Source organism: Vitis vinifera, chromosome 6 (assembly GCF_030704535.1).
Source record: "Vitis vinifera cultivar Pinot Noir 40024 chromosome 6, ASM3070453v1".
NCBI classification, from domain to species: Eukaryota; Viridiplantae; Streptophyta; class Magnoliopsida; order Vitales; family Vitaceae; genus Vitis; species Vitis vinifera.
The window spans coordinates 8438591-8455981 of record NC_081810.1 but is presented as its reverse complement, the minus strand read 5'-3'; the positions used below and the strand labels follow the sequence as shown (position 1 = coordinate 8455981).

Here is a 17391-nt window from a genome sequence, read left to right as displayed (position 1 = left end):
CACAAATTTCATGGTCATATGTCCTTTAGATAATCCAAAGAAACATGTTGTCTTAAACCAATGAAATAACATGGTGTCTTTATTGAGAATACTTATTGCTACTAACTTTCATCAACAGTGGCTTAATTTATACGTATATATGACCACTTTACGGTTTCACCCCTAAGTCAAAGTTCCTTGTTGATTTTAACATAGACTCAATATCTTCATAAGGTTAAAAATTCATATAGTAAAATAGTTTGATGAATCATGACAATCGATAATCTTATATCATGATTGGTTGTAAGTCTTATCTAGTGTGCATCATATATACTAGTACATTTATCATGAGAAACTCATCCTACCTGTCAAGACAGATCATCCCTTAAATTAGGAGATAGTGCATTATAATTTCTATTAAATTGTCTAAATTTATTAACTGACTAATGACTTATTTACTTATATAATTCATAATGCACCAAAGTCATGTATATATGTAAGATATGTGGATTGAATGTTGAAGTTAATATCAATTCATAAAAAAATATAACAAAGCAATAGTTAAGTCTGACTTTATTACATAATGTCAAAAAATTAATGATGAAATGAGTTTAATTGAAAAGACAATATTTTGTTAAATTTAAATTTATTATTTATTTTTTCACTTTTTTTTTTCCTATTTTCTACTTTTTTTTTCTTTCTTTCACCAACAAACCTAGTGATACGGACAAAGAAACGAAAAGAAAAATAAAAAGGGCTAGAAAATTTTCATATTCTAAAAGTTTCCCATTAAAAAAAGAGAGGTGGTAGGTAAGAGTGGAGAATATGTTTTCCCTATGTCACAACAAGAGAGATCGTAGGTAAAGAATTAAGACTTATAAGCGTAGGGAGTGGAGGAAAGTCATGCTTGCATCATATTTCCGCGTTTCAAACCTTTAGGACTAAGGGCACTTGCTCCTGCAGAAGCCATGAGACTTGTTTTATGCTTTCTCGGTAATGGAAGTCGGTACAACAGGGCAAACTGCCAAGAAGATACCCAAAAAATAAACAAAAATACTTCAGGTTCTTCTTCTTGATGATTTGATTCTGAGTGCGTCCCAATTTTTCTCTTCTTGGGTCCACTTGATCCATCAGTCCTTATCCTCCTCAACTGGGCTTAGCTTAACTGGTAGAGAACCACCATGGACAAAACTCTACCTTTCATATTACATATATTTTCCCTCAAGTCAGGTTAATTTATAGTACTGTTACTGTGAATGGACCAAGTAGTTGTTGCTCTAAACACCTAATTGCCTTTGCAAGATATTAAGTCTCTTGAGTCAGTGGAGCGATCAAATCCTTGTACATATTACTACTGGACCTTGGCTTCTTTTTTCACTTGTGTGTCGTGGGTTCTTCGTTTGATTAGAGATGGGCTGATTTCTTTATGTATAAACAAACAAATTTTGAAGGGATAAAAATGTTGGTAAACGGAAGCACTTGTTGGATCATAGAAAGAGCACAAGATAAAATCTACACATAACAGTACATTAGGCTTTAATGTGATTCGGTCAAACATGTCTTCCTTAGTATGAGATATATTATTTCACTATATGATATAAAATATTATATATTTTAAGAAATAAATACAATAATGAAATTTTAAAATATTCAAGTTTTTTCACTCTTTATATCTCCATCTTAAATCGTAAACTTTCTTATTTCAAATCAAGTGTCTCATTCTACCTTCTATCTGTATCAATCTCTATGGTCTTCACAAGTTAATATTTTTCTTATAACTTTTTTTCTCATCATCGTTTCCTTATTTTATAAGAAATCTAACAACAATCTCACATAAACTTAATTACAAATTTAAGACGCTTTGAAATATAATTTTTTTTTTCTCATGACAGTATAATATTTATGTGCTTCCTTATTTTATGAGAAATCTGACACAATCTCATGTAAACTTAATTACGAATTTAAGATACTTTGAAATATGCTGTGATGTACCCGTGAAAATTTTAAAAATGAAAAGTTTTCAAATACACAGGGATCATGAAATCCCCACCACAGTGAACAGAACTACTTCGAGCATGTGCAAAATGCAGAAGGTGAAAAGGAAGTGATTCAAAAGATAGTTGTCCTTGAGTTGTTGCAAAAGAAGTGTGAGGATGGTTTTAATAGTTCCGGACTCCATCTTCCATGTGTCTTTGTCTTCCATTGGTCTCCAAGGGATGGTGTGTGAAGGGCACAGAATTTTCAAAGTGGGTTGCTTCCACTTCACCCAAGAAAATGCAACCAGTTGGGTAACCCTTCAATTTCATGGCTAGTCAAATTCAAAATCTTATCAACAACATTCATTTCAATATTTTTAATTGTAGTGGCAACTGGGACCGTGATCACATTGGAGGGTAGACATGTGTTGGCCACAGTAGTATAAATTATGCAGAGGCATTGCCACAAATTCCATAAAGCTCTCCCATTTTTGTATCACCTCAGCTAGCTCTCTAGCTTCCATGGCAACCCACAAAAATACCATCCATATCCCCTTCTTGCTTGAGAAGATGGATGTTGTGCTTGTTAAACCTGCAAAACCCACTCCTTCTGAGGTCCTTTCTTTCTCTACCATTGACAATGACCCCAATCTTGAGATCATTTGCCAAACCATTTATGCGTACAAAGCAAAGAGATTTTCCTCTAGTGATGATAATGGTCATGATCTAGCTTCCTCGAACGGGAAAACCCATGATCTGGATTCTTGTGACCCAGCTAGTGTAATCAGTGACGCCCTCTCCAGAGTGTTAGTTTATTACTATCCTCTAGCTGGGAAGCTCAAGAGGCACAGTGATGGAGAACTTAGACTCAACTGCAATGCTGCTGGGGTGCCTTTTCTAGTGGCAACAGCCAATTGCGAGCTTTCTTCCCTCTGTTATTTAGATGGGATTACTGTCGAACTTGCTAAACCCTTTGTGTTTGATTGGCCAGGCGATGGTGGCGATGGTAGACACCCTCTGGTGCTGCAGGTGACTAAGTTTTCTTGTGGGGGTTTCACAATTGGAATGGGCATATCCCACTCAGTCTGTGATGGGTTCGGTGCTGCTCAATTCTTCCGTGCCTTGGCTGAGCTTGCAAGCGGAAAGAGCGAGCCAACTGTGAAACCAGTGTGGGAGAGGGAGAGGTTAGTGGGAACACCCAGAAAAAACCCCTTCCAAATCCCTATAGATGAGGCTTCTTTAGCAACTTCACCACACTTGCCACCCACTGAAATTGTGCATGACTGCTTCAACGTGAATAGTGAGAGTATCAAAAGACTCAAAACTAGCTTGATGAAACAATGTGGGGATGAAGCTCCCAAAGAGGGTTTCACCACCATTGAAGCCCTCGGTGCCTATGTTTGGAGATCTAGGTTTAGAGCCTTAGAATTGAACTCAGATGGAACAACCCTCTTCTCCATGACTGTGGGGTATAGACGCCTTCTCAATCCCCCTCTGCCTGATGGGTATTACGGGAATGCTTTTGGTGCTGCAAATGCCACAACAATGGGGAAGGATCTCAATAAAGGACCTCTCTCAAGGGTTTCCAAACTGATCAAAGAAAGCAAGAAGATTGCTTGTAGCTCTGACTACATTAGGAACTCAATAGACATGCTGGAGTTCATGAGACGACAAAATACAAAGTTCGAAACCAACGACGCAACCGTGGTTTTAACAGACTGGCGAAGACTGGGTCTAGTTGAAGAAGTAGATTTCGGGTGGAAGGAGCCTGTGAACATGATACCGGTGCCATGGAACATGTTCAACTACGTGGGTTTATGTATTCTCACTTCTCCTTCCAGTCTGGATCCTGCAATGAAAGGTGGGGTGAGGGTCCTTGTTTCCCTTCCTGCAGCTGCCATACCCAAGTTCAAGGAAGAGATGAATGCCCTCAGTCTTGGAGATGACAAGGCTTTAGCTTGACACTCAAAACAAACATATATTTCTCGATCAAGTACTGAAAGAATTAATCCTTGGGCCTGTTCGTAACTATGCCACTGAATGTTGAGTGTTGTGTTTTTTAATAATCTCTGCTGCCTTCTGTGTATTTATGAACTGTAAATAATTGGTTGAGTGCAATATGTAAAACTCTTCCCTGCTTTCCCCCATTTTTTAAGTTGATGACATCTAATCCAAGAATGATCAGAATAAAAAACTTCAGCATTATTTTTCCATGTAATTGCAGGTATATCATATATGTTTGGTCTACTGCTGTATCAGTATCACTGAGTATAATTTGATAAAGGGTGTTGCTATGTTTTATGCCCTCATTTGAAGAAGCGTGTTGCTTCCAACCCACACAGTCCCTGCTCAGAGAACATATATACTCCTAGCCAACTGAAACAACTGCATATTGTATACCTTCTAATTAATGTTGTCTATGTAACACAGTCCCACACACAAGTAAAAATAAAGAAAGAGACGGGAAAAAATAGAGAAAAAGGTGGTTTCCAACGCTCAAAAAATGAAGGCTCTCGTTCACCTCTCAGTTGTAGCGACAGATAATTTTTTACAATAGAGATGAACTTGTCATGCAATAAATCATAAGAGTTCTGCGCAGTGATATAACACTGACTCAGATTTTGCAATCTAATACTTCATAGCCCCTAAAACATCTTTGTGCCCAACTGATCATCAATTATTTTTGGTTCATTTTGCTGATGGAAACATAATCATAACCAAGCATTTGTATATGGGTAAGTGTCATTATCATTTAAATGAGTGCTACTACCTCAATGGAATGAGTAAATTTTAAAGCAGTATGAGATTAAGCTACTAAGAAAAGGACCTGCATGTATATCTAGTTAGCTTACAAGGCAAAGATGAGCACGTAGATGATTGCTGAAGAATAACCCATTTGAAAGAAAAGAAAATGTCTAATGGAAGGATCCACGTGTTATCTAAGCAAGGCCTTGCCAGCCATTTGAGCTTATCCATTCAGAAGTGACTTATATCTGATAAGATTCAGGTAACAATTTGTGAAGACGAGCAATAAGAAGACCACTCAAAAGTCAACAACCCACTCCTAAGGTGATCCAGGTGTTCGAACTCGGCTGAACCCCCACACCCCACCCCGCCCCGCCCCCGCCCACACACACCCCCCCCCCCCCCCCCCCCCCCCAAGAAGTGTCAAAAACTTTGGAAGTAAATCAGGAAAATTAAAAAAAAAAAAAATGAAAACTTGCTTCTTCTTGTCGTTCTTTTATTTTTATTTTTTTATTTTTGTCACTTTCTTTGCTTTGAGGAGATGGTTACATTTATATCTGATCTTTAATGGTAAGAAAATATCTAACTTCAAAAGGCAAAAAAATGTTCCTATTAACCTTGAGTTTTTTTTACTGGTTCAACACTAGAGTAAGAAGGAGGGACTAAAGAGTGAAGGGCGCGTAAAGAGCAAGGACTAATGGGATTGAACCTATCTCTGATGAATTGAATGAAAACTATATATATTATCTTAAAAAGTAAAGGCTAATAGGACTAAACCTATCTCTAATGGATTGATTGAAACTTAAAAGTCTGGGCTGAAATAATTACTAGGAAGGCTAATTCATCTCAAGGATTTTTAGAAGATAATTTTACCCTTTAATATATTTTTTATATTATTTATAAGTAAATTTAAAACTCAATGATGTGTGGGATTCATATATGATGATAAGTACAGGTAATTAATAGTACATTTCTTAAGCCCGAAAATTTTTTTGTTCACTTTTGAACAATCAAGTGACCGTTAAAAATTTGTTATTTTTTCTTCATTTTTTTCCCAAAAAAATTAAGATTTTTTAAAGAACTTTGTAAAAAAAAATAATTTTCAATATCTCATAAATAAAAACCATATCCTAAGGTTATTATATCATTTTATATATAGAACATACAATTAAAAACTTTGTTACCATAATAGAATGAATAATTATTTTTTACGAGCACTCATCAATTAAATAATATATAAATATTCAATTGACTAACACACAATTATTAAATAGAATAACTCACAATTATTCATTGGGTAATATAGCACATGAAAAAATTAAACAAAAATAAATTAAATTATGTTGTAATATATTGTAATGATGGTGTATTTGTATTATAAATATAATGCATTTATGTCGTACCTATATTTCATTACAAAAATAATAATTCTAAAAATGCTTATTTATACGCTATTGGTATTAATATATCATATCAATATATTAACAACATTCATCCAGTACATTGAAATTATTTAATAATTTTTTTGTATATATATATATAAACTATGAGTCTTGTGAATTCAATTGGTTTCAGAAATTATTTATGATATAAATATGTTGTAAAATATGGTATGATCGTATAAAATTATCATTTCTATAAAAAAATTCAAAATTTTCCTTATTAGGTTTTATTGTAATGTAAATGTATTTATATTGTAATTATAACATATTTTTGTTGTACCTATATTTTATAATAAAAGTAATAATATTGAAGATCACTTTTTATACCTCATTAATATTTAACATATCAAATATATTAACATCATCCACTTGATGCATTGAGAAAAAAAAATTATATATGAAAATTTAAAATTAAAAAAAAAAACACTATGCAAAGAAAAAAAAATCATATAAATTTTTAAAAATTATTTTAATAAAAAAACATAATTTATCAATTTAAAATTAATATATATATATGAAAAAATCTCCATTTTTATTATATAATTATAAAATTTATTTTTTTCTTAATAAAAATAAAAATAAAAATAAAAAATGTAAAAATAAATAAATAAATGATATTTTGAAAATATTTTTTAAAAGTATTTTTTTTAATAGTAAATTTAAATAACACATTATACTATCATTATGTATAATAATTGTAAGGGTTAAACTCAAAATTTTGATTTAAATTTTGAATATCAATAATTACAATAAATGCGGGTTCACGCACCATAAATGTCTTGACAAACCAAGTGAAATGCTTTAAATGCTTTGAATTTTAAAAGTTTTAGTTGAAGGACAGTTTTGGTATTTAAATCTATTAAAGTCCTCCCCAAGAATTATTAGAAGACACCATTTCCAATAATTATTCAAGCTTAGCCCACCTTAACGGGTAATTCTCCCGACTTAAAAAGCAATGGGACTGAACCTAACTATCTATGATGGATTGATTGAAAACTGTATTGCCTTAAAAAGCAAGGATTAATGGGGCTAAACCTATCTCTAATGGAATGATTGAAAACTATACTGCCTTAAAAAATCATGTCGACATTGGAACATTGTGTGGAAAAATTTATATATACATTAAAGGATGCTTCCTAAAGTCAAGTGTTACCTCAGCCACTACCCATAAAAATAGATTATTTGATAAAAAAAAAAAGGATATATACTTAAAATTTTAAAACTAAGGATTTGTTTTGAATTGTTTTAAAAATAGTTAATAGTTCTATTATTTTTTTAAAAAAAAAAATATTTGGAAAGTGGGAATTGAAATATAAAAAATATTGTAAAACAAAGTGAGAGAAGAAGAAGAAAGCAAGAAAAAAAGAATAGAATGCAAGGAGAGATATTAAATTGATTTTCATTATGGGTGTCTCCCTTTTACAGGGAGTTACAAAGAAATAAACATCATTGTGGATGATCATCCATAGGTTTCCACAATACTAGAAATTCTCACATTTTATAATACTCCTTAGATGATCATAAAAATATGGTAATTGTTTTGTTAAAAACATTGCTAGTAAAACCTAATGGGACAAAACCTAGATAAAAATAAATAATTAGTGATCATATACATAACTTTTGTAATTTTGTAATTTTCTCCATAATTTTGGTTATAAGAATTGCACATATTTTTCGTAACTTCTGATTATGAATTTATCTCATAATTTATAATTTACTTCATAACTTGGTTATAGGAATTGTAAATATTTATGTATAGGATAATTTTATCACACATAAATAAAATAGAAAATCATGATATAAGTTTATGACATATCTTTTGTGAGAAAAAAGTGAGAAAAGTTTTTCTATTTCTCTAAAAGAATGACGTCATTTTTATATTTTTCAGAAAAGAGAAAAATCTTTTTATTTCTTAAGAAAGAGATGATAAAATCCACAAAGAGAAAATTAAATTGATTTTCATTACGGGTCTCTCCCTTTTATAGGGAGGTACAAAGAAGTAAACATTATTATGGATGATCATCCATAAGTTCCCTCAATGCTAGAAATTCTCACATTTTATAACAAAAAATAATTTTCTTCGTTTATTTTCAAGAATGCATTGTAGACTTACATTAACATAAATATTTTCAATTCTTAGGCATATTATTTTAAAGAAAATAATTAAAAACATCTTAAATTAATTCTCTAAAACCACTTGCTTTTTTAAAAATACTTTTTTATCAAAATTTTTATTAAACATGTTTTCCAAATTACAAAATAAAAAACTGTTTCCAACCAATGTTTGAAAAATCGGAAAAATCATCAAAATATCGGACAAATATTGGATATCGGGGATGACCGAAACAAAATCGGCGACGTGCGCAACGGCGAGGACGATGAGAAAAAAATCAGTGATATATCACGATAAATCTCCAAAGTTCCCAAAACATCGTCAATTTATCGTGATATATCGCTAATTTTAAAAAAAAATTGACAATTTTTGGGGTGATTTTTTGCGCTCCTCTCTTCTACATCCAACGACCAGATTTTTTGGGACGATTTTCAACCGTGTTTAATGAAAGTGTCATGGTTGGACTCATTCATGACATTTGTGGATCAAGTGGGTCCCGCGGTAAACCATTTCAACTCACCATTTGCAAATAAATCACATAGCCCAAATTCACATATTCCCTTAAAATAATTAGACCGTGTTTGGACCGGTTTTTCTTTCTCATTATTTATTCCCCCACTTTCCTTCTTCCTGGTTCTTTGCTCTTCTAAGTGGCGAGAACTGTGACAACGTTCATCATTCTCCACTTATAAATAACATGTGTTTTTTGTTATAAAAAAAAATTAAACTTATATTGTGGTTCACTACTTAATTTTCTTGCTTCTAGGACACTTCCTTTGTACTTCTAATATATATATATATTACATTTTATAGTAATTTTTAAAAAATGTTTAAAAAAAATTATATGTTTGATAAAATTTAAAAAATATTAATTTTTTTTTAAATCACTTGTCCTTAATGCTTTTGTTTTTTTGAGAGAAAAACTTAATGGGTAATTCTTTTAAAAATGTTTTAAAAAAATGTTTTTATTAAAAACATTTCTAATCATATTTTTTATCTTTAATATTCAAGTATCGAATTTACTTATATATCTATCTGTTATTAAATATTTTTTTCCTTAATAATATTTATGTCAATTACACTTACAAACTAACTTTAACATGTATATTTTTTTATTATTTTATCAATTCTTTAAATTTTTATAAATATTCACATAAATTTTAAATAATTTTTATTTTATCGATATTTATGTTAAAATATCCCTCGATAATTTTTTTTGATATTTTTAATATAATTTTAAGCATCGATTTATATATCAAATCTTCCTTCCTGCAGCCGCAAAAGGCCGGACCCAAGCTTGAATTTCAACTCAATCAAACCATGAAGAGTAGAAAAATGCTAGTGTCGCTTATAGCTGTAGGCGCTAGGCAGTATGTGAATGGAAAATAGCCAAATGTATCTTCTGGTGGTTGGACTTGGACGTGGGTGCACTACAGCCCCATTGATGGGATGGCCACCAACACCTTCCCAAAATTACAAGGGATAATTGTGTTTTCAACCCATATAGGGTTCATAATTAAGATAAAATCCTCCGACTACTGTGATGATAAGAATATGGGATAGTAATTAATAAAAATACCCACTTGACTCATTTTTATCTTTATTCTACTATTTGCCACTATTCTTTCTTATTTAACAATTTTTGGATTTTTTATTATTTTTTTAAACTCTTTTATAAATAATCGAAAAATTAACATTATTTTTTATTTTTAAATTTTAAATAAACAAAAATTATATTAATGATTCAAAGACTATTTTGGAAAATACTTTCTAAAAAAAATATTAATTTAAATAAATAAAATTATCTTTTACATTTATTTTTATCTTTTACATTTTAGAAGTAAATAATTTAATGATTAAAATATCATTTAAAATAAATATTTTCACTATTTTAATTTTTTTTATACTAAAAAGTATTTTAAAGTTTTTTTTTTTACTATTATAAAATAAAAAGTTTATTTTTTTTAATCTTCTTCCTTCTTTATTTTAATAACTATTTGAACATAACTTTTAGTATAAGTTATATGAAATGTTACAAATTTGTTTATTAAGGATTTTTTTAATGATTTGAATTAATTGAAAATTTATTAAAATAAGAAAAAGAAAAAGAAATAAAGAGGATGAATGGAGAGTTTTTATTTTAAGTACTTAATTAAAATGTTTTCATATAACCTAATTTTAGAAGTGAATTATATCAATACATAGTAGAGATTGAATTTTTCTTATATAAAAGGGTTGAAATGTATATTTACTTATTTTAGATGAAAACGAGTAACTAAAAATTATATAGATTATATTTGAGTTTTGTTTTAAAATATTTTTCTAGTTTTTTTTTTTTAAAAAAAAATAATTTTTATTTTCTATATTGTCTCTTTTTGAAAATGCGTTTAATTAAAAAATGAAAACTATTTTTAAAAATGAAAATTGAAAACCTTGTTTAGTACTATTTTTTTATATGAAAAAAAAAATTATTGATTTATTTATTGTGTCATTGTATAATTGTATTACACTAACTGTATAAGGAAAATGTATTAAGTGTACAAATGCGTACAAGGCTACAATTTGTGAAAGATTATAATAGATTATGAGTCATTTCTTTATTTTTCTTATCACTCACGAATTGTGCATATATGTCATGCACTTTATTTAATTCCCACATGGAAATTCCAATAATTATATTTGGGGAAATTTTTTTTGATATTAAGTCATCCACCATCGTTTCAACTAAACCATTGGAAATATGGTTAAACACTTCTACGTGAACATGAACACATAACTTAGGAGGGATATGAAATTTGTGCCATTGTACAAAGGCATTACACTAACTGTACAAGGGAAATGTACTAATTATACAAAAGTGTACAAGATTACCCTTTATGAATTATTTTAATCAATTCTAAACCACTTTTTTATTTTCCTTGTTACCTAAGGATTGTACCCCTATGTCATGCATTTTATTTAACTCTCACATGACAATTTTAATATTTTCCCTAATAATGATATTTGGGGAAAAAAATTGATCCTAAGTCATCCACCATTTTCTTAACCAAACCATTGAAAATATGATTACTACACCTACATGAACATATAATTTATGAGAAATATGAAATTTGTGTCATTGCACAAGAATATTACACTAACTGTACAAGGGAAATGTGCTAAGTGTACAAGGGTGTACAAGACTCCTAATAGGTTTTGTACAATTTTTAAACAACTTGAATTTGACATTAAGACGATTATTGATAGTTTTTTTTTTTTTTTTTGCCAAACTATGTCATTAAGAGATTCCCTACAAAAATTAACACATAGGAAATAAAATTAAAATCAATCATGTTTGAATTGTTCATTATGAGTAAACTAAATGAAATATATATTTTTACTATTTTTCTTTTATAAACATAATTTCATTGTTATCAATAGAGATTAAAAAAATCATATTTAAATAGAATTAAAAATAAAAAAATTATTTTTATAACGTTTTTATTTTTTAAAATTATTAATTTAAATTATGAAATTAGTTTTAAAATTAAAAATATTTGTTGTAATTATAGTTTTGAAGATTTCATGATTTTTATCTTATTACTTTGAAAAAATTGCTTTAATAAGAAAATATTTATTTTAATGATTTTAAATATTTAAATCTTTATTAAAAAATATTTAGGATTAGTGTGGAGAGCAATTAGGTAATTTTGGAATTATATATATATGTTAGGAATTTGAGGTTAATCCAAACTATGGTAATCATCTTGGGGGTAAATAGGGTGATGGTTTCTTTTTCAAAAATTTAAACTATGCAAAAATAAGAGACAATTATATGCAAGTATATAATAAACAAAATAAAGACAATTGCATATAATTTAAAAGAGTTAAGGAAGAGAGAGTGCAAACACCAAGCTTCTAATCTCTTTACAATTGTATTATGGTTCCAATTCACCCTCTTGGACTTTTGGCTCCAAGCACCCTTTACACTTCTTCAAGAGATATCCCTCTCTTGAACAACCTCTCAAGTGATACCCCTCACTTGAGAAAATTCCTCACAAAGATATACAAATAATGATCTCACAAAAATCCTAGTAATAGAACTTTAGGCTCAAAGATACAAAAAAAATTAGGATTAAATGATGCAATAAAGATATGCAAGTTATGAAACAATGGTACACTCAAAAACACTATTTCAAGGCTCAAATATAATCAAGAATGATTTGGGATGGTTAAGTTTATAAAACAATGAAGATTGAAGCCTTTTTATAGAAGAAAAAAGTCAAATTAGCTGTTGGGGGTTCGACCGGTCGAGATAGGGGTCGACCGGTTGACTAGCTGTTAGCATTTAATGCTTGGAAAGTGACCGTTGGGCCTCAACCGGACCTCAATAGGACCTCAACCGGACCTTGATCGGACCTCAACCGGTTGAGGTTCAACCTTGACCGGGAAGAGAAGGCCATTGGGAGAGAGAGAAACTTTTTGGCTTCCCTCAACCGATCCTCGATCGGACGAGCACAACCGGTCGACTAGTTGAATCGGTTGAGCCATTTTTTGGCTCAACACCCAACTTTTTTTAATTTAAAACCTTTTAACACAAGTTTGAAAATTATTTAACACAAGGTTTTAGTTGAGAATATGAAATCATCCAATTCTTAAGATATTTAAAACAATATTACTCTTGGATGATTTTGGTGTATAAATAAAGAATGAAATGCATGAAAGTCCTAGTGCACCAACAACCTTACAAAGAGATCTTATGAAGCTTTGGTCTTGAAAAAACTCTTCTCTTTGAGGTGGTCTTCTTCTTCATGATTTCTCTTTGGCTTGATTTGTCTTTGTGATTGCCATTTTGGAAATCGTCTTGCCTAATCACACTTGAAATATGATTATTAGTTCTAAACCTTATTTTGTTATCATCAAAATCAAGATTAACTAAACCTTGGTTTCACAATATATATGCATGTGAGTGTTTAAATTATTTTCAAAATAATAAACATCATGTGTCTAATTTGCAAGTTACAAAAAAAAAAAATAATAATATTTTATGAGGTATTTAAAAAGTATTTATTATATGTTCTATAAATTTGAAAAAATATAATATTTGATGATACCTAATTTACAAGTTAGAACAAATAAATAATACTAATATTTTATGAGGTGTTTAAAAATTATTTAATATATATGAAAAATAATATAAGTTTGAAATAAAGAATCATATTTAAAATTATAATCATATTTATCAAATTTTTTACTAAAATTATCTTTAATTCTTTTAATATATTTATACTCATTTATTTAAAAAAATGAAAAACTAATTTTTTTTTTTTTTTGTAAACATGTTCTATTACCTTTCAAGTAAAAAATTAGATAAGTTTGAAAGTCAATAAAAAAAATTAAATACCACTTTCAATAATTTTTAGATAAAATTTTATATAATATATTTTATTTGAAATTTAATTTATAAAGTTTAACTAAAAAATTGTATTGACAAATTTCTTATTGTGAGTCAAAATACTTTGCATTAGTTTATCTAAATAAGAAAAATTATTAATATAATATTAAAACTTTATATCTTAGTTTTTTTTTTCAATAAATTTATCTTTTTAAAAATTTTAAAATAAAAACATTAAAAAATAAAAAGCTAAAAAGATATATATATAATAAAGTGAAGTGATAGTCAATTTTTAAAATTTTTAAAATATGGTTAATGTAGAAAATATAAAAAAATAATTAAAAATAAGAGAAAAATATAAATGAAAGGGTAATATAAATTTAAAATAAAAAATGAAAATTAAACTAAAAGATAAATACAAAAAGATAAAAAATATTTGGATGAAAAATCCCAAAAATTTTATCATTACTTATAATAAGAGCAAAAAGATTTAATATATTTAAAAATAAAAAATAAAAAAACATTATTGCTTTTTATTTGACATCAAATAGAAATATAGATTGGAAGAAAAAGAAAAAGAAAAAATTAGAAATGAGTAATACTTAATAAGGAATAGAAAAGGGAAAAAAAACACAAAAAAATTTGAAATTCACACTCACTTGGACCTATGTAAGGGTTAAGAGTATTTTAGGGATTAATGAAAGACAATATATTTTTATCTTAATTTTCATACTTTGTTTAGGTCTTGAGCTTAAATATACATGATATATAGACCAAATATTAATTTTTGGACCCAAAACACAATTCTCCCAAATTATAATACACCAATTGAGGACTTGTGCGTTTTGCCACATCTATGTATCATCCATGTGTGCAGGGATTTTTCAAAAAAGTATATATATATATATATATATATTCTTTAACCGGATGGAGGCTGCTTTTTCCTGGCAAATATTATTACTCTTCTTGAAAAATTTGTCTTTGATAAAAACATCTTTCTTACATGGAAAATGACGTACTAAATTGTAAAAAAAAAAAAAAAGTTAAGGCTTTGATTTAAATAAGTTAACATATATTATCATCATTACCTGATTTTTTTTTTTTAACATTTATATATACTATTGATCCAATTCATTGTTATGTTCAGTTTTTTTATAAAAAAAAATATTAAATTTAATATAATATAAAAATATTACTTTATGAAAAAAAAAACGTATTTATTGGGCCAAACCTCCTAATTTTTTTTTTTACATTGTTAAGTTATGTGTTAAATAAGCTTTTATATATTTTTCAAAATAAAAAAATACAAGAAAACAACATTCTTATAAGAAAGAATTAACACAAGAGTAAAGCGAGGATAGAATAAATGAATAAAAACGTAGCATTTATCTATTTGAAAGAATGAATTTACAATTGAAAATACTTGGTTTTTCATGGACAAGCAGCTAGGAAAGTATTTATTCCCTAGCAATAGGGCTTGAAGTTCAAATTAAGGCCCTTTTCGAGCAAAAAAACATGGGTTTAGACGTTCTCTTGCCTCTATTTTCAATTAGCAAAGGAAAGATTGATTGTAATTTTGAAGTAGACTAATCACATATCAGGTTTTTAGTATGAAAATTTTGTACATAAAAAATATTTTAAATCAAAATTGTTACCCTCGGGTTTAGCCCTAACAAAACTGGAAGTGAATTTTGATCAAATTCCTCATCTAATCAAACAAAATGTAGATTCTCTACGAGAATGAAAAATGCTTCAGAAAAATTTCTCATGGGCCAGAAGGATCACTTCTCTGGCAAATCAAGTCCAAAGTCGAAAAGCCATAACCGAGTTTCATCAACTGCAGAAGTCTGGGCAAAAAATAACTGAATTTCTTCTCTCATCAGTCGTCAAGGTCTGTGGAAGAGTTGAAGCTTTACAAGAAGGAAAGCAAGCTCATTGCCTGATACTGAAACTTGGGTTCAATGCAGATTTGATTCTAATGACAACCCTTCTTGACATGTACTCCAAATGCACCAACATTCAAGAAGCTTGCCGGGTGTTCGAGGAAATGCCCCAAAGAGACGTAGTTGTGACTAACAGTATGATTTCTGGGCTTTGCAGGTGTCACTTACCATCGTATGCAATCGATTTGTTTACCAAAATGAATGAATCTGAGAGAGATGTTGGTACTTGGAATTCGCTGATTTCGGGCCTTGGACAGAATTTAGAAGGGAGGACTGCGTTGATTATCTTTGGGAGGATGAGAGTGGAGGATGTTGAAGTTGATGTTATGACAATGATGAGCATTCTTTCCATTTGTGCCGATATGGCAATGATGGTTCATGCTCAACAAGTTCATGGGTTGGTGATTAAATCTGGGTTTGAGCAGTATTTACCAGTGGGAAATGCCATTGTTGACATGTATGCTAAGTGTGGATGTATGGATGATGCCTGTTTATGTTTTCAGAACATGCCATTCAAGAATGTGATCTCATGGACCTCTCTAATTTCTGGTTATGCAAAGCATGGATTAGGGATTGAAGCTCTGAAGGCATTCCAACAAATGGAAATGGAAGGTGTTGTGCCAAACAAAATCACATTCTTGGGTACTCTATATGCTTGTAGCCATGCAGGATTGTTACAAGAAGGATGGAGTAATTTTACAACCATGGTACACAAATACTTGATCACCCCAACGATGGAGCATTACACGTGCATGGTTGATCTCCTTGCTCGAGCTGGGCATCTCGAGGAGGCTCATGACTTCATAGAGAGGATGCCAATAAACCCGGATGCAAAGCTTCTCACAGCATTTCTCAGCTCATGTTGTCATCACAAGAATGTAGAGCTAGCTAGGACTGTTGGGCAGAAACTACTTCAGTTACAACCTCAGGAAGCAGGAGCCTACATCTCACTGTCAAACTTTTATGGACTTGTTGGGGACTTGGAAGGTGTTGCCAATGTGAGAAGGCTGATGTTAGAAAGGGGAATAAGGAAAGAGAAGGCCTGTACTTGGATTGAAATTAGCCGAAAAGTTCATAGCTTTGAATCAGGAGACAGGTCTCATCCTGATTACCTAAAGATCTGTAAGTACTTGGAAGTTCTTATTCAGAAAATGAAGAACATTGGGTATGTCCCCGACACAAGTATGGTGGCCCAAAATGTGGATGAGCTAACCAAAGAAGAGATACTTCTTGGTCACAGTGAGAAGCTGGCCATTGCACTTGGGCTCATGAGCACGCATCCCGGTACATGCATCTTGATAGTTAAGAACCTTAGGGTATGTGCAGACTGCCATGTCTTTACAGGGTTGATCTCAAAGATTGAAGGGAGGGAGATAGTTGCAAGAGATTCCAGCAGGTTTCATCATTTCAAAGATGGAGTATGCTCTTGTGGAAACTACTGGTGAGGGCCAAATCAATATTAGTGATTGCAGTATGATACAACTGTTGTATATTTACAGAGGAGAATGATAGAAATTTTTTTCTATTCAATATCTATTTGGCTGTCATTTAGGCACACTTCAGTTTTTTACTATTTAGAAATAAAATATATTCTTATTTTTTCAATTACGTCTTTAATTTTTATACATACCAAGCATATTTGGTTGTCCTTATTTTCTTCCTTAATAAAAATTAGTAATTTTTGCAATGTTTCAATATTCAGATAGGTGTTGTATAGGATGTGGGAACATTAGGAATGTTGGCGGCTGTTTGGCAACGTACACTTCTTTAAAATAGCTCTTAATTGATTAAAAATGATTTTCTCAACTTATTTTTTGTA

The 17391-nt window shown here is 30.0% G+C and overlaps 2 protein-coding genes across 2 annotated transcripts; both read left to right on the top strand.

Moving 5' to 3' along the window:
- The first annotated feature begins 2409 nt into the window (after window positions 1-2409).
- On the top strand, window positions 2410-4110 carry LOC100253583 (spermidine coumaroyl-CoA acyltransferase). The gene has a single exon (XM_002270784.4). It carries the CDS (start codon window positions 2478-2480, stop codon window positions 3915-3917), a length of 1440 nt encoding a protein of 479 aa, XP_002270820.1. The 5' UTR covers window positions 2410-2477; the 3' UTR covers window positions 3918-4110.
- Window positions 4111-15030: 10920 nt separating this feature from the next.
- On the top strand, window positions 15031-17180 carry LOC104879603 (pentatricopeptide repeat-containing protein At5g66520). Its single transcript, XM_010653121.2, has one exon. It carries the CDS (start codon window positions 15377-15379, stop codon window positions 17015-17017), a length of 1641 nt encoding a protein of 546 aa, XP_010651423.1. The 5' UTR covers window positions 15031-15376; the 3' UTR covers window positions 17018-17180.
- Window positions 17181-17391: the final 211 nt, after the last annotated feature.